This window comes from Mchenga conophoros, linkage group LG18, assembly GCF_057382185.1.
Source record: "Mchenga conophoros isolate Kocher_MC1m ecotype Shallow Benthic linkage group LG18, M_conophoros_male_GT1.1, whole genome shotgun sequence".
NCBI lineage: Eukaryota > Metazoa > Chordata > Actinopteri > Cichliformes > Cichlidae > Mchenga > Mchenga conophoros.
Window position 1 is genome coordinate 20,853,825 of NC_140543.1, and position 22,516 is coordinate 20,876,340.

Genomic DNA, 22,516 nt, shown 5'->3' on the forward strand with positions numbered 1-22,516 from the left:
CATGTGAACACCTCTGGCTCATTATATTCAAGATTTGGTTCACCAAGACAGATCCTTCTATAGCTTTTCTCTGTGTTTCCCCTATAAATTTGCCCAAATTGTATTTTGCAATTGCATCCAAACATGATTTTTTCTCTCTTAACATGTGGGGAATATGAAGGCTGCTGTAGACAGACGGAGTAATTTAAATTATAAAAACGAAGCTATGATAAACTATATTATAATGAAACCACTGCTGCCATCAGAAAATAACAATTGCTCTACATACACATGGATAAGGCTCTTTTATAGTTATGAACAGTCTTGTTGACCATAACAGGTATAATTAATATACACAAGCAGCACAGTACAGCTACTGCAGGTATGGATGGCAGAGCACTGCGGCTGTCCAGAGTTTGTTTTGAACCTGTCACTCTTCTTAGGATGCACCGTTTTCATCTTTTCATTCCTATACTTTTAGAAGAAGCTTCTCCCTCGCTCCGTCTCTCTCCCAGCCGCCTTTTCTTTGTCAGGCAGTGTGAGAAATAGAGATAATTGCATCCAGTTCCTCTTTAATTGGGGACATCCACAGACACACAGACATAACGGATATTTAAACACTCATATTTTGTCTCCCAGCTGATGTTTGTTTTTACTTAAAAGCATTGTTGGCCGTAACAGTATGTGAGAAAATGTAGCCAATTTCATTCAACAAGTTGAGAGTACTTATGTTATGCAGACATTCACCGCTGTCAGTTTTTCCTTCAGTATCCTCCAGAATTTCCTTTGCTTTCCTTTTTTTTCTGCCCGCATATGCAGTTTTATCACCACTGCCCTCGATGAGGTGATACTGTTTCAGACAGGGCTGATAAAGAGCAGATGTGGGCACATGGAGGATAGGACTTATGATCCTTGTCCGCAAGGTTGCCAATCATACCCTAAATGTATGCATAGCCATATGAAAATGCTTACTGTAACTGTTGCAGTAGGTTTCATCATATGCCAAGTGGTCACATTTCACATTTTTACATTTCATGATTAGATGTCCCATTTATGTCTACATTACAGCAGAATCTATACAGCTCAGTCTTTCTTCTAGACTCCAAGGTGATTGGTTACTCCTGGCAGTACAGATTTTAGCGTGACTAGGAAGCATTAAAAAATGCAGGAATTCAGCCCTTGATTCTCTCAAACCTGCCGCATCATCCTCTAACTAAAGAATGCTTTTGAAAAGAAAGAGAGAGGTGCATTAGTTGGCACTGTGAGAGGGGAACTAGAAAATATTTCATGATTTGGGATTTTATTCAAAGCCTTTTTGGAATACCTGATTTGCCCTTGGATGCCAGGGTAATTTCAAGGTAAGCCTTAAAGGAAAAGGTTTGTATCTTGTATCTGTGCCCTCGCCGTACCCATCAGCTTACACAACTGCAAGTTGTTCAAGCGCCTGTCTGTGCTCCTTTTTTAAAAAGAAAAACAACAAAATGTTTCAGTTTTCTTTCCCAGACTTGAAAATCTTTCATTTGTCTTTGTTGTTTCTCGGAAACTGTTGGCATTCAGTATATATAGATGATGGCATTAACGATAATAACTTCTGATTATCATAAAACATTGTAAAGTTAATTGCGCTCGCAAATTATAGCTTGTCAGTCTTCTATTGAAAGTTTAAATTGAAATGAAATGTAAATACATATACATGTTCTCAATTCTAATAGGTCGTTCTAACCCAACGGTACACAGACATGTCAGAGAGAGTGACGAGTCATGTTAGAACAAAACCATCTGTCTGCATCTCAAAGGCACAGTAAATCTCTGACTTATCCATAATGTAAAGTCTGCTGCTATTGAGATATTGTTCCCACTTGTCTACTCATTGTACCTCATTGGAGACAGATCAGGAGGATGACCCTTTGAGTTGTTGTTGTTATTTCTCATAAACAGATCAACCTTTGTGTTGTTGAACATATTGTTACGGTTTTCTTTGTTGTTTTCTTTTTGTAGCATATTTTATATTTGAAAAAAACTGACACAGCTTAGCAGGCTGCCTGTGAACAAACGCTCCCTTGATGTGTTGATGGCTTCTGCTCTAAAGCGAGAAGGAAAATTAAATAAATACAAACCATTTTAAGAAAGTGCTTAAGATGCTCATTGAAATCCAGAGCAGAAGCAGTCTTTTTCTATCACATTATACATTCATGTTATTCATATCTGTCTCTAGCTCCACAGACAAATTATAAATTTGCTTCCTCGCTATGTTACAATTGTAAAGGAAGGACTTTAGTTTGACCATTTAGCAATCATGACTTAACAAAAATAACCCAACACCCTGCACTCAGTAGACAGCAACAAACCAACAATTATACTAACCGTGGTTTCCACAGCAACAACACCTTAATTGATTCACTCCCTAATTAACATGCTTTAAGGACAGCTGGGCCAAGCAACACTGTGTCAAACATCCACTCAGTGCCATAGTTATAAGCTTAATATCACGCTGGCATCAAGTGATGGCGAACATTATGCTGCTTAGCAGAGCATTTGGGTGTGAACTGCTGTAATGCACACTGAATTTATTTAGTTGCTTTACATGATAGAAAAATCATAATGGGTTTATCTTATTCAAGAACATTGCTTTCTCTTTTTTCCCAGATTGTCTCAGTTATCAGTCATTAGTCTGTCAGCAAACTGTAATATGAATTAACTCATACTATAAAATATGGAACTCTAACAACTGTCAAATATTGTTCACCCTGTTCCCCTCCTATTGTAATTTATTCACACTTGTGAAAATTAAGACATCCAGTTTTACCAATGACTTTCACTTTTACCTGAAATGTACAAGATCTGGTTTATCAGCCTGTACTTAAGTGGTTATAGCTGTATCATCTCATTTTACTCTCTCAGGCCACAGTGAGAAGATGTACTTTCACATTGGTTGAATGTGGCTGAATGTGAAACATGATGGAAGTAATGAGTATACCGATTATCATGTAAAAGTACCAGCTTGAGTCAAAACCATTCTAAATGTCTTTCTCTAGCATCTGCAATCACTAATGTGATAGAAGAAGAAAAAGGAAAAAAGAATACTAATATGTCTGTTTGAATAACTCTGGTACCCAAACAAGCATTTATTTATTATCTTAAGTTAAATTCAGTTCCGTGTAGCTTCCTTGGTTTGTGCTTCAGTTTCTCTGTTTGTCAGTTTGGGGCTTTGACTATCTTGACATCTAGTTTTTGTTTTAAGTAAACCTCTTATGAAACATCTTATTAATTGAAAATTAAACCTTTCTTTGCCATTAGCAAATAAATTAGTTGCCATGAGCGCGATTAATCTGTTTCCTTGCTTTTGTTTCCTGCTAGTTGAGGTTATTAGATTATCCTTATGCATCTTTTTTGGGACCATGAGACTTTTCTTATTGTGCTATCATCAAGTCAAAATATACATTTTAAGACACATACCTTTAACAGTTGAGATTCCTTTATGTTAGTCTGTAAGGGTCTGTGGGAATTTGCAGAATGTAAATTCCATGATAGTCTGTGCAGACACATTTTTTGGACCTACATGGTGAGCCCACTTAACATTGGTTTTTCTTTGTGTTACTTATATGAACAACAAGCTTTTCAGGAAACTTTTTTTTTCCTGAATCCACACACTTAGAACATGTTGCAGACTGACAGCCACCCTTTGTAGAAGCACATTAAGCTTGTTGAAGATAGCATGTTAACGTTTACTGTAGTTTGAAACATCACGTGGGATGAGTGTGTTATCACTGGACCACTAGCATGTCTGATTCTCTGTCTTGTTTCTCTTAAGCTTTGCACTCTAATTCTTATAAATAAACTTGTCTGGTTTTGTGAAATGTTTCTTTTGGGGCACTGAAGGCTTAGGAGAGAACTTGTTCTTCTGTTGTCAGGTGTATGAGTGAGTCACTGGGGTGGTGTCAATAGCAAAGACATCTGTAATCCCACAACACCTGAAGACATGTCGAGAGGTGAATGAGAGGAATGGGGCCAACTCCATGCCTCTCATTCACCTCTCAACATGTCTTCGCTGGTTGTGCCTTCCCTTTAAGGTCAGTTAGTCCCAGGAATGATCTTGTAAACTTTGTAAAGCAGGTTTAACAGTGTATTCACACATGTGTGCAAATGCATCCATCTATAATTTCACATATTCCAAAGTTCTGATATCTATGCCCTTATTTTGAACTTAATGTGCAAAGTACAGTTTTCTTATTGTGTCATGAGAGTTTGTCAGACATGGTGTTATGGAGCAGAGACCACCCTGATGATGATGGACAGCATGAAGGGCCAACAAAGCCAATTAGGTGGCCACACAGCAGGAGGGAAGGATATGGTCCTGATGGGCCAGGCTGATAAAGTCTTATTTCAGCTGTATATAGACTAATACCTAATATAAATTAGAATAATTCACCAAAAGAATTAACAACTGCCACTGTATAATTGGTTTGTTTTCTGCCAAACCTTTCTATATTTCAGAACCTTTCTGCTCTCAGAAAGTGTCCTGAGATTTATACAGGAGTAATGGGATCTTCCACTATGATCCAACAGTCCAACAGATGACAGATTTTTGAAGGATCTGCAGCTTGCAGTATCAAAAAGAAACTTATGTTAAAGTATATCATATGTTATCTATATTAAAAGTTGCTCACAGTGTTTCACATGCAGGATATTGGAATCTTATGCATTAACCATATTTCTGTGCATATGCAGGACACAGAGGAAATGTTTCCAGAATTGGCAGAAATGGAAGACTGGGAAGAGCTGGGCAGTGGGAAAAGGGAGGAGGGCAGCACCACAGAGTGTGATGATGAAGATGGTTGTCAAGCCTCAGGAGACGGTCAAGACAAACACTGTAAGTCACACCTTTCCATGCAAAAACACTCACTATACAAGCACAATTCCACACGAAGTCTGCGTGTTTATTTAGAATATCAATTGCGTTATATAACTAAGGAAGTGCCTGCCTCTGGAGAGACAGTGTGCTTTCTTTTTTTCAGCTAAGTGACCCTGTTATTGTTTTCTAAGAACTGTCACAAACTCTCTCTTTTATTCATCTCCTACCTGGCAAAGGATATTCACCTCAAATCACATTTTCACACTCTGCTGAGGCTCCAGCAAAGGTGGTGGCATATAAGTACCTTATATACCAGATGCCAAATCAAAAAGATGGCTTGCTTACTTACAGACACACTCTATTGGACCTCGTGTTCATTTTAATGAATATTTTATCTCCTGCAGAGATTTTACATTTTTAACACCATATTACCATGGTGTTTTGTTTTTCCCAAGCAATGTAGTGAAAAAAGAGACAACTGCAACCAGTGTTAGTGTCAGCCTTGTTGTACTTTAAAACTGATTTTTTTTTCAATGCACCTGGTAAATAGACCATTTGGAGATACCATACAGTGAGAGCTAGAAGGAAGTGGACGGGCAATACAAAGAGGGAAAGTAATAAAATCCCAGCTGAGTAAGCTGAGCCTCTTCGGCTCAGACTGCCAGCGTTTCAGCTGCTGATTCAGCAGTCTCTCAATATGTAGCATGTACCATGTTTACTCTGTCCACCACAAACCCAGACAAGCACATGTCGTACATTTGGATGACTGCATGCACATTAAAATATATATTTTAATGACGAGCAATTAAGTACAACACAGACTGAAGTGTATTTACGATTGTGACTATAATTGCAAATTTACATACTGCTTGTCAGTCTTTCTCCGTTTCCTTTCATTACATTTTCACTTACCCCTTAACACTATCACAACATGGCCACACTTTTTTTTAGACACCCAGCAGTTTTTTTGCATGGCCTTTTTCTTCTAGATTGCAGCAGTCAAAGCTTTGTCATTTTAACAGGTTGTTTAAATGACATTTAACTGCTGTTTATTGAAACAAACACAACCCATATTGTTCAGTTCAGCCCTGTAACCTCAAGGTCGACACTGCTAGCAATTTCTTCTCTACCTGTTTTTAAGACAAGACAAAGTAATTCTATTTAACTGAGGTCCTGAAGATTGCACTGAAGGCACAATCCCAAAGTAAGGGAATATTTAATCAGAACAGCGTAATACTGTTTGTACTTAGAAGAAAAGAGGAAAATAAAACAATACGGTACAGTTAAATATCACTGAAAAAGTCCAGTTACACGCAGTTCTGGAAAGATCCTCTCAGCCCAGCTCCTTGTTACAGTGCGGATGAAAAAATCCAGTGTTGGTCAGAGTTCTACCACCAGTATTCCAGATAATCAATGCAAAATGCTGTCTGGGATTTCCTAAACTACCTCCAGTAATTTTTCAAAAAATGACCCATTGTTTACTGTCTTTTAGCTTTATAAGTGTGTTTTCCATCAAATCACACCTTTTGGCAAGGTAATGGGCTATAAAGTAATATTACACATTTGGCCCTTGTATTAGACAAATACAAGAAGACAGAATTAATTAATTAATTGATTGTAAGACAGAATTTTTTGCTTCTCTGAAGTCTAATGCCAAGAGATAGCAAACATTATCAGAGACGCACATCACACCACACAAGGCTGAACTCATTTGTGAGTCTGCTCAACTATTTGGCTGAAGCTGTCTGGTGTATATCAACTATGCTAACGGGCATTCTTTCACATTCTTCGCTTTCAAATTCTCCTAAGAGTTCAGTTTTCTTTAACTGTTACGAAGTTACTTCTTCTTCTTCACTTCTTACTGTGATCTTTGTGAATTAACAAAGTGGGACTGGTAGATACTGCCTTTATGGCGTTTCATATATTGACTAAACATTCATCCGAACATCAACTTTGGCAACCATTAAAGTAATTTCCCAGCTGGGTCAAGATAAAGGACATTGTAGGCATAGATTATTTTATTTCCATCTGTTTTTGCAGTTGTTTGCCACTGTATAACAGTGCCAGAGCTCCCAAGGTCCATGTTAAAAGGGGGCATGACCGCCTACTGTTCTGCTAAGAGAGACTTCATTACGAAGCAAATGAACAGCGCTAATCTGTGGAGAACAGATTCTCAGTCTGTGCCATCGCACAGATGGCACGAAACTGCTGCAAGTCTTACTGAGACGATACAATTCCTGCATATTGAAAATGCAGTTTGTTTAAGATTGCTAATACAGATGTTTCTATGATTTATGACTGTAAAAAAAACTAAAGGACTGTACTAGGCAGCTTTTTAAAAAACTGAGCTATAAACTGGTAGTACAATGTTTCTACTTTACACTGTCTGGCTAAAAAGAAAGCATTACAAATAGTCAAGGCAAGATTTGGTAAAGAAAATTTCTTATCAGACATACCATTGTGCAGTGTGATTGCATGATGTAATGCCTGGTTTGATCTTGGCTCAGATCCTGCTCCTCTCGCCTGGAGATTTTCACACAAGTGTACTTTGTGCGCCAGATAAGGAAGGCCTGGTCATGTTCGGACTGCCATAGCCACAGCCATGAACAGGGGAATAAATCTGTGATTCTTTAATGAACCATATTATCCATCGCCCCTGCAGCTATGAGAGCCCCTTCTGTGGTACATTTTGTGGCGTGACTGTGGCTTATTAACTGTATTACCCGAAACACTTGCACTGCTTCTTCCAAAGGAGCTATTCATTTGTAGATAGCTCATTAACGTATTAATCTCTAAAATGCCCACAATTGCACATTAAACCACTATCTCTCCATTAGGAAAATAGACGAGACACCAAATTTCTGTACATCAGAAGCTGGAACAGTGCTTTATTTGTCTGTCCACTAGCATAGTCTGAGTCTGGCAGATTAGGCAGTCGTCTCTTGCTTTCTGTGAAGATCCACACAGAAACAGAGAAAAAGAGAGAAAAGATAGAGTAGAGAAATGTCAAGTTTAAAAGAATGGGATTTTAGTTTCTAATGAAGTCTTAAGTTTAAGATTGAACTTGGGGAAGAAAAAAAAACGGGGAAAAAACCCTCCATCCCACTGGTAAATCTGTTGTATTTGACTTCAAATAGAAAAGTTATTATAGCGTTAAAGCTGTTGTTGAGGCAGTCTACCAGGTATTGTGTGAAAAGTCACGAAAACAAAAAGGAGATGAAGGCAGGTTATCCATCTCAGAGGAGTACGAGTAATCGCATGGATAAACATTTCCTGTGATTGAGCCGGAGGGATGTGCAGTGACAAAGTGTGAATCGTACAGCCATGAAAGTAAAATTCTCTTTTGGTAACAAACACCATCTGTCAGGAATGCTGGTGAGCTCATCAAGAAAACAAAAACACCCCCTGGCATTTTTTTCACAAACTTTACAGTTCAGTGGGTAAACGTGTCTAACATGAAGCCATAGGCAGTGATTGTTTCTCTTTGGCGTCCTGTCAAAGAATGTAATTATCAAAATCTGACTAGATTGAAAGTTATAGGAGTCGATTATTGTGCATCTGGTCTATCCTTGCATACCCTTATTTGAGATGTGAGTGTGTCCACAAGTGTGTGCATGAGTGTAAATATGACCCTTAGGTTGTAAATTCTGATAATTAACTTAAATTAGCAGCAGCTAGTTTGGTGGCTTTTTTACTTAAGAAAATAGAGTGCTGCATAGTTAAAAAGGTGTGGCTGTATGGTACAAGAAGGCCTCCATCAACAGGTTTTGAATTTACCTCTAGGGGCAAAATCTGCACTCACGTCTATCAATGCTGGATATTTCACTTTCTCACTTTGCTCACATACTCAAACTCACAGGCAAACACACACTGAATCTGACCTTGGTGAAAGTGTTCAACTTAGCCACATAGTATCAGCACACTAAGGTAATGGGTTTGTTGTTGGTGGTGTATTTTTACCTGAATGTCAAAGGCATAGAAAGAACTTTCCTCCAAAGCCTATAAGGCCAAAAAGGTGTGTAGCAGCTGTTCATTCTGGCAAGGGAGCTACATTTCTGAAATGAATAGCTGGGCAGGATACAGCCAACCTGCACTAGTGTTAGTAAGATTACACTGGATCGACCACAGTCCCGCTACAGCCTGCTGTTGTCCAGGACCCAGCACGCACTTTGCCTTTCTTGTTCAAAAATACAACGAAAGAAGGCGAAAAGGCTAAGGATTAAGGGTGGATTGTTGCAAATTGGATGATTCAGGGTAATAGCCAAATGTGAAGGAGAACGGAAAGAAGAAAAGCCTGAAACTAAACGCACTTGAGTGTAAAAGGCGTAAGGCTGTCCGTTTTTACGTTGTAGCGCAGGTAACGGAGAAATAAAAAGATTCAAAGGTGCTTTCAAGTCGAAATCAACATAGAGACCTATGATTCAATCTACCGTGAGAGTAAAGGGTTAGAAGGGTGGACTGGGGATTTGGTGGTTGTATGCACTGGCAAGCTAGATAGAGCCAATCCAACCCTAGATCTTCTCTTTCTAGGTCCTGGGCTGAATGAGGTCCCTTAGGACTGCCGTGCATAGAGAGCTGGCTGGCCTGCAGATGTAGTGGCTGTGTCCCGGTGCGGATATTACCAGTATGACTGCCATTTCCCTCAGCCTTTCATCTGGAGCTCAAGGGGCTGAGAGAGAATTCCGCAGGGCAGAGTAGGGTTGTTGAAGAAGGAACGAGAGGATTAGCAGAATGGTCTGGTTTGCGGATAGATGTAGGAGGAGTGAGTCAAATGTTTTTGGTCAGATATGCAGGGCCATCCATTTGTTGTGTGCGAGACTGCGGATAATGTTGCAAAGTTGTCTAAATACTTCTTTTGCCAATAATTTAGAGAAATGTCAACATAGTTTCTGTTTAGTTAATGACATATGAAATACATCCTTCCTGATCACTTAAACTACAAAGCAAAGTTTTTGTCCTTAAGTTTTATTACAATCGTCACAACTGTCTTCTATTTCCTGCTGTCTCTATTCCCTTTTATACCATATTTCACCTTGCCTTTAAGTGGGCTCCTTTTTCTCACTTGCATGACATATTCTACCCTGTGGTTTTATAGCACTTTGAAAGCATATTAGCTTGAAAGGCTCCCTAGGCGCACGGTCATCAGAGGAGAATGGTTCTCATTAGCCAGCATCATCATTTCCTTTCTTAGCAGTATCTGTAAGGCCTTTATGATTGAGCTTTTGCAGCACACCTTTGGGAGCCTGGTCGGGAAACACCAAGAATCTCTGGTGTGGCAACAGGTAATAAACCAAAGGAAATGGTGGGAGTGAGTATGTACAGAAATTAGTGAAAATTAAACCTAGAATTCAGATCATCAGAGGAACACAGGGTGTGCTAGTGATCTAGTGCTTTGATACCACAGCCACATAAAAGCTTTAACAGAACCACAGAAGGAACTCTTATTCTTACAAGACATTCTTACATGCACATGTTTCCAAGCAGTACATGGACTTTAAAAGATGGCTCAGACTCATAAAGTGTTCTTTATTGAAAGCGGTGCAGTGGCTAGAACTTCATGTTTAATGTGTGAAAAAAAACCTGGTACACCACCCTTCCCCCCGAGCCCCAATCTGCTTTAGATTATACTTTTAGGTTGCTGTTGAGACAATATTTGGTAAACCTCAATGAACTTATGGAAATGGGTTGTCAGTGGCCAGCGTTGCTGGTGTGAGTGACCCTCTTGACTGTCTTTCCTTGACCAGAGCTTATTGTTGGCTACTAACACAGAAAATGACATTCCTGCTGTAACACAGCACTGAGCAAACAAAGTCAGACATTCCACTGATATTGAAAAATGCAGTAGAAGGATAAGCAGGGATGAGTGTGATCCTCCTCTGTCTCATCTCAGCCTAGTATACAGGGGGAAATACAACGTAGGTAAGGGGAGAAAGACGGAAAAACATCGGCTGGGATTTTCCCACTGATGACGTGGGAAGGTAATCCTTTGTAATACGTATAAAATGCAAAGTTTTGTTTTAAATGACAATCACAGTATGTTGTTTTTGTTTGTTTGTTTTTAGATGGCAAAAAGCATGTTAGCATGGCATGAGTGGTAATGAATTCTGGTAGCAAACAGTCTATTTACTACCTGGAGTGCAAAGTCTGTGTGCAGGCTTTACAGGTAAGCATCAGAGAGACACACGTTGGAAGACAAGTCACTTCATTAGAGCCCAATCCCATTGATCTGTGGTGAGAGCAACAAAGTCCTTCTCCCTTATCCATAAGTAATGTGGCAATAAGAAGTGAACCTGGTGCAGATTGTCAGCCCAGAGGGCTGAGAGAGGGCTGACCTCTGACTGATTGAACTGATTGCAGATTAAAAGGACCAGTGTACTCAGTGCACAGTTCTAAGTGATTTAATTCTAAAACTGCAGTCAGTTACGCAACCAAGAGTTTACATCAAAGTATTTGATTCGCCCACACAAAATCAAACATTTATAACATCACAGCGCAATGTGTTTTTTTCCCCTCTTACCCGCTCAGATATGTGAAAACACTTTGAAGTTGAGAAGGCAAGTATCACTTAAATCACTTTAATTCAGAGGGGGCCCGTCACATGGAGCAACACAAGGCTGCATTCCATTCTGTGCACTTAACTTTTATGTGTGCACCGCTACTTGGTGTCACTAAGCAGATAGTGTCAGTGACAGTTTACACACACTGAAGCAGGCACTGAAGTGCTGAATAAATTAGTCTGGATAATTTCAGAAAGATTGTGGATTACAGCAAATACAATATGAAACATATTTGACAGCCAATATTTTTGATATTGACTAAATAATATAAATAATGATTTCAGTCTATTTATTTGGTTATGGAGATATTGTTATGTGTAATGCATTCTGTCTAGGCAGCAAGGCAAAGCAGAACGCTTAAATGAAACAAAGTCCTGTTTAATTGCAATAGTAACATCACAAATGTGAAAGCATTAATCTTAAAGGTTTGGTTTATAGTGTTATGAGACTTTTATAAAGAAAATAAAAGACCCATCTCCTTGGCAACAAGACCATCTCCCAGCTTTAAAAGCCAATAAGAATTTTCCCTTGTTGCATCTGTCTTCCTGTGTCAGCGCTAAGGGGAGAATTACAGCATGCTGTTAACACTGATGCTAACTGATCCAAAATGCTAACTTAAAAATCACTTTCTGTTCAAATGTATCCAATATTAAATATGTTTTCTGGGCTTGGTCTGCTATCGGACAGCTATTTTTGACAAGGAACCGAGGCTTTGTAACTAACTTTATTAGTTACATGACGGAAAAACAAGCAACAAAATAATGGAATTTGACCTTTCAGAGCACATACCTGCTACTTTACCACTGCATCGATTAGTTAGTTTGTTTGTGAGTATAACCATAAACAAAAAACCTGCTAAAAACTAGAGCGCACAGCAACACTGTGTTCTTTTAGATTAAGCTAGTGTTTTTCCTGTCCAGTTATTGTCCAGTTATTGTGTACTATGCAAGACAAATAATGGCTCCAGTAAAATATTAAAAAGTACTGTGTGATAGCAAGTGAAGTGATAAAAAAACAACTAAATACAGTCTATAAATAACCAAATAACTCTCCCATGTTTTCCCATCACCTAAACAACAAAAACAAAGCAAAAAAGTGAGACTCTTCAGATCAAAATGTCCCCTCCAGAATAGGAAAGTCTGGTTGTAGCCTAGTGCGGCTAATGTGGCCAAAGTAAGTGTTAGCAGGGGGACAACTATGACTTGTGGAAACTTTAAAACAGCCCATAATGGGTCTTAAAACCTAGGGCATTCCGGGTGGTGTGGTATTTTGGGCTGAAACTTGAAATATACATTGTTGGGGACATGTAAGACTTGTTAATATCACTCAAAAAGTTTTGGATAATTCAACCTTTAAGGCTTCTGTACCAGTAAGTTAAGTCCATGGGGAGAAGTGTGAGGTTAGTAGGTACATGTGAGGGCATTGTTTCCCTGAGTTGTGCCTCATGTTCATTTCATTTTGATGGTTTAAAAAACTAACTAACTAACTAAAAAGTCTGTGCGTGTGTGTGTGGCCGTACGTGCGTGTGCATATGCAATTGAAAAAGAGAGAGCAAAAGGATATAAATGGCAGTTTATTTCTGCATCCTTCATGCTTGTCTCTCTACAAGGACAACGTGACACCTGGCAATGTGATGAGGCAGCTGGTGTTTGAGTGCACACAGGTGTGGTGTGTGTTCTGAGTACCCTGGTGTGTGTAGCGATGGGTGTGTGTATTTGTTTGTGAGATTGAGGAGTTGTCTTGGGCATTAAACTTCCCTCATCTTCCACTCCATCTTGAGAATCTGTCACATTGACTGCTGGAGGTCACTGTCCTCCCAGGGCCCCATTTGCCAATTTGTTTCTGTGTATATGTGTTTGTGTGTGTATGTAAAGGGTGTAAATTTTAATCTTGCCAAGGAGCTTAATAGTCTAGTACAGCCAAGAATCACACTGGACAGATTCCACTCCACTGATCCCTGTGCTAGTTGCCAGGCTGCTGTGCCTGTTGCTAGGTTAGCTTTAGGCTAAGACACGTACCCCACTGGTGCCCCAGTATTTTGGCCCTTTTAGCCCCCTGAGTGGCCTGCCAGAGACCTTGTACCAGTCCTGTTGAACAGGTTGCCTGTGAACCAGGGAGGCAGTTCTCAGAGATGTGCATGAATTCACTGTGTTTCTCAGAAAACAGAATAGGGAGATTAGTTTGAATGAGTGAGGAGCCCCTGCCTGACATGCCAGCACATAAAGAGTGATTTGCGGACAACAACAGCACAGAGATGGATGGCCAGTAATGAACTGTGTGAATTCATCCTCCCCTCCTTTTTACTCTCTACCCTTACCTTTCATTGTAAGACAATGTGTGTGTGAAAAGAGATAAGAAAGACTTGTTTAAATTCTTGGAACGGTAAATGTGAGACAAGGAAAATGAGGCCTTAAGAAATTTAACATTTCCCTGTTCTAACAAACAGCGTCGGGATATCCAGGATTTGTAGCTGGTAACAGCAGCATGGCTGGTTTTTTTTGTGTGTAAAGTTGTGATTGGAAGACAGTGATATGGCTAGTTAATAATGTTGTTTTTCCCCAACCATGAAAACAACAACAACTTTGACTGCAAGTGTAACAGCCATGGAATACATTCAGTGAAGCTGCATCTACAACAATGTAGCGTGCAACCTTAAGAGGTCACTTAAATGGTGTGTGGTCTGGATTTTGTATATTTGAACAAGAAAACGTTTGATCTTCTTAAAGTTAGTGCTTCAAGATTAAGGTGGTATAATTAAACAATACCACAATGGAAATTAGCTGTGACTTTTTTTCTGAACATTTTGAGTGTGGTTATATGCTACATTCCTTCAGTTGCCAGATGTTTAAGTGCAGTCCTGTGTGTATCCATCTTTTTTTAAAGGGGTAAAATGGGATTCAACTAGGTCATTCCCTCCATTTCTTATTTTTTAAGCTATACCTACAGTTGCAGTCAGAAATTTACTTACGCTCATCTTGGGCATGAATGCTATGGTAATTTTAGGCCTTTAATGATTTCTTTGAACTTTTCTTCTTCAAGGGTGGAATAATTGTTTAGCATAAATCTTTAATGACTTTCAAAAACAAGAACTGGGTGCACAAGTTTGTATGCTTTTTAGCTTTTTTTCCTAATCCACACAGGTTCAAAATTATATATACGGGCACAAATATATACAAACATTTACTTAAATCTTTTTATAAGTGGTACTGAAGGTTCTGCAATGTCTTAACATGACAAGGCCAGAGCCTGTTAACTGATCGTGATTGACCACAACTGGTAGTTTCTCTTTGCTAGCATAAAAATGAAACACTCATTGGACTGACCAATATGCAGACCAATGAGGAAGTGCAAGGAACTCAGTGAAGATCTAAGAAGGAGATTTGCATATTTACACAAATTGGGACAGTTCCAGAGTCATAAAGTATTTCTAAGAAAAAAAATGCAGATTCCAAAATCATTAGTTCTGTCAGTTTGTGTGTAAGTACAACTTATTGAGAAGAAGAAGATGAGGGGAAATTTGTAAGAATTTGGTCCGAAACAATCCAGGAACCAAACTAATGCTCAAGCCTTCCACGAACTAGAAACTGCTGGAACTGCTGCTAGTGTCACTTTCCACAGTGAAGCAACTTTTACATTGGCTTGAGAGGGTGCTGACCAAGAAATGCCAAATGCCCTCTGAAGAAAAGTTGTATGGTCAGATGAGACAGAGATTTAGTTGTTAGGCCGCAATAACAAGAGGCATATTTGGTGTAAAGGTGAGGCTTTTAAACCCAGAAGTAGCATCACGCTCTAGACCTGTTTTGCTGTCATTGGTACTGGTACATTGGTACAAAGTGGATGGAACAGTTGTCTTGGAACCTAAAGATCCCACAGTAACAGGGTCTCACAAATAAGTTTGTGTTCCAGTGACGGTGAGAAAAACAACTGTAGTATTTAATTCATCTAGTAATTAGCACTAATTACCAGATACCTCTGTGTCCTTCCCCTTATTTGTTTACGGATGAAGCTTGCTAACCAAACTTGCTAGCCATGACTAATGAGTTAGCACTTCATGGTGTAATTGCAGAGTCCAGAACCAGTTGATGTCACAGTGTCCATCTTTCACACTGTTTATCTGCAACAGAACTTACTTGAAATTAGTGCTATATGAAAAGCATATATAAAAAAATGAACAAAGCAGAACGCAAGTAAGGAAACACTGCACGTAGCAAATATCTGACAACGTTACAAATCCGGCTGGATCTAGTGTGAGTTTTTCCTTCCTATTTATGACAGACTAATGGTAAAAATCATTTTTACTTACAGTAGTTCAAGTGTATTATTGAAACAGACAGCTGGCACCCATGCACTAATGCATATTTGGCAACTGCATAAAGATCTTGTCTTACGGTAAATAAGGATTGATCTAGAAAATCGACAGTGTCATTATGTAGAAATACAGGAGCAGCCGAATAAACTGCGCCTCTGTTAGTTTTGATGCATGCTCACAAGTGTTGTATTTAAGCTGGAGTCAAAAACTGATAAAGACAAGGAGTCACCTATGTTAGGGAAACATGAATACAAGGCAGATCCAGAGACCTTGCCAAACCTAGGCCCATGAGCTTCTTTACAACCTTCACCCCCAACATCCACCTCCAATTAACTGCTATGCAGTTGCCAAAGAGCTGCAAGGTCAAGAAAATGGTTAGCAAGATACTGACCTCAATTCTCCTTCACCACACCCCATCAATGCACTGTAAGTCATAAGTTCACCTTATAAATGTCTTTAGAAATCTACACAGCGGGCAGAGGTGTGAACTGACACCAGGTGTTTTAAAGTTCATGACAAACAGGTCAAAGTCTTCTCATTACTCATGTAAGTTCAGTGTGGGATCAAGTTGCAACGTACAACAGTAGGTTACACTGTAAATAGATTTGCTGTAACGTAATTCTAGGTGGATATTTAGTATGGTGAAATAATAAAATGAACTTTAGCGAGATCTATCAATGTTTGTCGTAGCTATAAAGTCTGTACTCAGTCTAGAAAAGCTGTCTTGTCATCTTGATATCAAGTAGTGTGACAACTTTCTAAGCCCCAATAAACAGTAGCACCATTCCTCGCTGGATTACAGCTCTGCAGCTAGGGTTGAGCCAAGAGTTTTATGCAGACATGCACGCCTCATGATACACACATACAGAGGCAGGCAAAACACAAATGTAGACATAATTTTTCAGGGTTAACTTATTTAATGTGTGTGTGTGTTTCTGCAACCCTATATGCTGTCGGTGTGAGTATTCTAGCCAACTGTAGTTTATACATGACACAAAGGAGGAAAAAAGAGAGAGACTAAATCTTATCAGCTGAAGACAGAAAGAGAACTGTTTGACAACAGTCTGGTTCTTCCTTTTGCATACCTATGTTTAAGGATTTAATCTGTGAGACAGCAGCCACTGTGTGCTGGCAAACCAAAAGGAACCAAGAGGAGGCAGGGGAAAGAAGAAAACTAACACGGTTGCCCGGAGAATTATCATGCAATTTTCGGTCGTTCAGAATTTTGATGGCCGAGACATTTGTTATTCTTATTATTCACCTTCCTGCCTTTATTCCTCTATTTCTTTCTTGCTACCCTCCCATCCCTCCTCCCTCTTGGCTAGAGCCTGAGGTCCACCTCTTCTTCGGAGCTTTGGCCTGGGTTGTTAGAAGCAGCTGTTGTTCCTCTTTGGCCAGTGGGAAATAAAGGCTCCTCCAAACACACAAGCTACCCATCTGGAGAGGCATTAGTGGCAGAGGACACTGTGAACTGTTTCTCACACACATAGCCAACACAGAGGTCAATGAGGTCGTTAAACTGTATGTGTAGTTAGGTAACACAGTAACCGCAGTACATATCAGAGTGAAAGTTGGGTGGTCAGTTGTATAAAATGGCACAAACCATTTTCTCTTCATCTCAATGACACAGTTTACCGCATCCCTAAACAGCAAGTTTGAAAGTTACAGCACATTATTTATAGTATTATGGAAGTGTTTACAGGCCCCACAGACCCATGCATCGATATCCAGAAACTGCCCAGACACGAAGGTCTTAGGTTCTGTTTTTTTTTATTTGATTTGATTTTCTCTGTCCCTGTTTGTTGACTATTACAAAAACATCTATAAAATCAAATCCCATTTGTCATATACTGATGAAGAACATATGTCACTGACTGCTGTTGTGATGGGAGAAGTATGTTGATGTGCCATTGCATCGCCTTGAAGTCGCCTGAGGTGATTGATTCCATCTGTCTTGATACAAGTGGCGATGGATATTCATCCTCATACTGAAAAGCTGAACTAAATGTTTTCCTCTTCTAACCCTCTATGTCATCCTTCACTCCCTCCCACTCTGTGTTTTTTTTTTTCTATCTTGCTTGTTCTCCCTTCTTTTTCCCCACTGTTCGGGGATTTACACATGACTCAGCTTATGAAGCATGGCTTATCTGTTAACATTGTCTCATTATGACAACAACAACATAACATTCCATTAGTCTTCTGCCCCCCAGTTTTCTGTTTCTTTGTGCCTCAAGTTGTTGGAGGCTTTAAGGAACAAGTACTCTTCTCTTTTTTCTCCCTTTAAATTTCTGCTTATTTTTCTCTCCCATTGTAATTACATTTTTTTTCTCCTGTTGCTATGTAACTTAGGCACTCGTATATTATCATATCGTATTATTGCATAACATTTCCACTCAATGTGATGCCCGTTTTTACTGTATAGTGCTTCTTTTGTTTTATCTAAACTTCTAAAAATGCCATGCGTTATTAATTATATCCATTGTCCGTATTTATTTTGTTTGTTTGTTTTTTTCAGTTTGAAAAATTTTCGGTGCTTCCTCGACATGTTGAGGGGATTTCATAGTTTTTTCTTCGTCTTCTTTCACGTGGTCCCTTTAGGGATTGCCTACTTCACCCTATCTCTAGCATCCTGTTCTGTCACACCAATCCTCCCTACTACATCCATGATTCTTTTCTGTGGTGGTCTTCCTCTTTTTCCTCCTGCTTTGCAGCTCCATATTCAATATCTATCCATCTTCTTCCTCTTGTCCAATTCAGGGTTACAGTGGAGCAGGAGCCTATCCCAGCTGTCATATAGTGAGAGACAATGTACACCCTAGACAGGTCACAGATCTATTGCAGACAGATAGCCATTCATACTCACATTGAACTTGCCAATTTAGAATGACCAAATAGCCTAAGCCTGTGAATGTCTTTGGTCTGCCGGAGTCTTGCATGACACTGGCAGAACGTGCAAACTCCACACAGAAAAGCACCATCCTAGTTTCAAAATGTATCAGACAACATCCTGAACACCTCAGCTTCTACTGCAAAACCCCCTCCTCACTATAAAAGGTAATGGAATATGCTCAGGTTGAGTTGCTGTCAAATAAGCTCAGAGCACCACTTAAATACTTTGACAAAAATAGGCCTGGTTACATTATTAGTTTACTGAGTATTGACTCTCCTTTTAAAACTGATTGCATCTAATTTTCTTTGATTTAAATGATCACAGGAGACATTAACTGGTTGGCAGTACTGCAGAATGTGTCATAATTGGTTGTCCTGGCGAGGACTTTCTCCATTAATTAGCCAGTTGGTTAGCCAACAGCAGAGCAGTATTAGTGTTGTGTTGGCTTATTCAAATGCTGTTTTTTTACACCCCCCTGATGAGATGCAGCCCATTTCCACTGAAACAATAACAGCAATCTGATTTGGGATAAATGATGTCTTTGTCTATTGTCTACTGGAACAACAAAAACCATTGGCACACAAAACACTTTTGTCTCAAGAGCCCCGCCTAGCCCTATTTACACAGATACAGTTTAAAGAAACCACTTGGCATTAGGCTTTGCCTCAGTGTGGGGACTCTGATATTGAGCATAATCCCCATCACAACCAGTGCTAGGGCCTCGCCTAAATCAGTTCCAGAAGTAATTGTTAACTTGTTAACTTATATAAAGGGGTTGCTACAAAAATTATTCTATTCACTCTGTTTATTTGTACCATTTTGCTATCCAGCGACACCTTTTTTGGCACATCTCAGTCAAAAGGGGTCAGCTAAACTTCTGGGGTAATCTTGAGTGCAACACCTTCAGGCTTTGGATCGTTTCCAACTTACCAGCTGTGTTATTTGGCAGTATTCTCTCAGGTTCTGTTTTATCTTATGATCTTGTCATCACATGTTATCTTGTCATCTCTTGTTTGCTCGCTAAATGTATGGAGATTTTTGTACGCAGTCTGAGTCTGGCATGACCAAATAACAATCGCTTTCAGTGAAAATGGTGTAAACATATAAATATCTGATTAAACCCAAAGAAATCACTACAGTCTATCCAACACTCTTCTGCTTTATTGCCTCTTACCTGTTTCCAATAGCGGTTTTTGATACGGGCGACACGGGCGGTTGCCCGGGGCGGCACTGTGGTGGGGGGCGGCATCACGGGCATGGGAAAAAAATAAAAATAAAAAATTACTCGTACTCGTGCCGCTCCGACATCATGCCAGTGCATATTGGGAATGGCATAGGCACCGATCGGTTTTCTATCGCCCATTTGCTGGGAGTAAGAGCGCCCTCCGTTTGCGAGATGCGCCTGCTGCTTGCGGCTGGGGCGGCGGGGGATTCTCTGGCTGGCTGGAGCAGCATCTAATAACCAACTTCCAAAATAAAACAAAATTAAAAAAACCAACAAACACAAAAACACCAGACATTATGATACAGACTTATATATGCACCGATGTTTTTTCGAAATTCTATAAAGTGAGCGCGAGAGCCCTCGGTGCGCCTGCTCGCTGCTGAAGCCTGGTTCTGCCGGAGGTTTCTTCCTGTTAAAAGGGAGTTTTTCCCTCCCACTGTCGCCAAAGTGCTTGCTCATAGGGAGTCATATGATTGTTGGGTTTTTCTCTGTATCTATGTAAATATCTAAATAAAATTGAATTGAATTGAAGATTTTTATATCAATGTACAATCCTTAATATTTTTTGTGTGTGTGTGTGTGTGGGGGGGGGGGGGGGGGGGGGGGGCAGAGGGAGTGTTCGCCCAGGGCGCCAAACAGGCTAGGACCGCCACTGCCTGTTTCTCTATAAAAATAAACTGATGCCAATGCCAAAGTCAATCCCCCTTAACCTCTGTGCCTGTTTGCTTCTGTTTATGTCGATGGGATGCTGTTGTATTCCTCCCTTAGCGCCCACAGAAGCCTTTCTGGATCACTAAGTGCTGCTAGCAGATAGGGCTGCTCAATTAATCGAATTTTAATCACGATTACGATCTGGGCTTTCAACGATCATTAAAAATGACTGAGCCGATTATTAGCCCCTCCCTCATTTATCCGCGACACCTTAAAGGCCGGTCCGTGAAAATATTGTCGGGCATAAACCGGTCCGTGGCGCAAAAAAGGGTGGAGACCGCTGATTAAGAGGACCCGAGGGAAGCTCGGAAAGCTAAGCAGAAGTTATTTGGAGAGGAGAGTGACTGCCGTTGGTTGAAAAGAGTTTAAAAAAAAAAAACTTCAGTGGTGTTGCACACTATTTTATATTATTTTTTTAAAGTCATTGTTAACCCTTTAAAGCCGGTCAGAGCAGCACGCTCCGTTTTGCGTAACTATTTTTAAATCCCTGTAGAACCTGAACCGTGTAAGCTAGCGCAATAATTTGTTTTGCATATGAAACCGGAGGAGTTGTACTTACATCTTATGCCATCAGCTTGTCCTCGGTCACGGTTTCGTTCCACATATAGCTTTGCAAAAATTGCATAAAAAGCGCTTGCAGGAACAAAAACATAATATTCCAGAAACACGCTTTGCCGTTCCTATCAGCTGTTCGTAACACTTCCCACAGTGAAATGATGCACATGCTGTTTTCTTTGCAAATTTGCATCATAGGATTGTTTTTTGTTTTTCCTGCAGTATATAAAAATTGCTGTATCTCCAAAATAAAACTATGAAGACACTCAAAATAAATTTCCTGTGGTGGGAAACTATTTTTTGCAACTTTATTGTATTTAAAGTTTTGAGGGATAAACCTCTTAAACTTCTCCAAGTAGAAATATATGTAAACAAAACAAAAGCGATTTTCAATTTTTTTTGTAGTTTATTGCACTTTTTTGCAATTTATGTAATTACTATGCACTTAATGCATACATATTATTAAAATATGGGCTATAACAGTTGTATTGATGTATAGCAACTTGAAATGCTCCCACAAATGGCACTACAGCATGTAAAAAAAATAAATAAAAATAATATAAGCTCTGGTGGACTTGGTTCTATAGTAGGTCTTAAAGGGTTAAATAAATATCGTCAAATAATCGTGATCTCAATTTCAGTGAAAATAATCGTGATTATCATTTTTGCCATAATCGAGCAGCCCTACTAGCAGATAAATCTAGACATCTAATACTTGTAATGACGGTTAATTGGAATGTAACTGAGACTGGGTGTGCACTTGTTGCACTGAGGCTGTTAAGCTCCCAGTAATTCACTGATGTGCTTATTGGGTTGGGTCAGTCAGGGAGGGTGGGTAATTTGGATTTCTCACACACCAACATTTTGTCACCACCCAGAGAGAAGGAGATATGATGGCAGAAGCAGTGCGATGACACTGATAAATTAAAGACAACTGAGATTTCAGTCAGTTTTCATGTCAGCTGGGAATTTTTTGTCTAAATAGATGTAAATTATGTGGGGTGTCTGTTACAAAAAGTGCAATTACTTTCTTATGACTTACTGTCATTATTAGTGTTTCTTATACAGCAAAAACAAATAATGTTGTTGTCAACCTTGTCAAATCAAAATTATCAAATCTTTCAGTTAATTTTCAACTCCTCACTGCAGGCATGTCATGTGCCTGCCTGCTTCAAGTCCTCTACCATAATCCCTGTCCCCAAGAAACCTAGGATCACTGGACTAAATGACTACAGACCCGTGGCTCTGACATCTGTGGTCATGAAGTCTTTTGAGCGCCTGGTTCTCTCCTACCTCAAGACCCTCACGGCCCCCCTCCTGGACCCCCTGCAGTTTGCATACAGAGCCAACAGGTCTGTAGATGACGCCATCAACATGGCCCTACACTTCATCCTGCAGCATCTGGACTCCCCAGGAACCTACGCCAGGATCCTGTTTG

General features: G+C 39.7%; 1 protein-coding gene across 2 annotated transcripts in view; it reads left to right on the plus strand.

Annotated features, from left to right (window-relative positions):
- gpc5c (glypican 5c) overlaps positions 1–22,516 on the plus strand; it is a 104,598-nt gene that overhangs the window by 77,371 nt on the left and 4,711 nt on the right. For both annotated transcript variants that reach the window (XM_085253984.1, XM_085253983.1), the window contains one exon: positions 4,708–4,849. In XM_085253984.1, the coding sequence (XP_085110110.1) occupies positions 4,708–4,849 (142 nt within the window). The remainder of the gene's footprint in view (positions 1–4,707; positions 4,850–22,516) is intronic.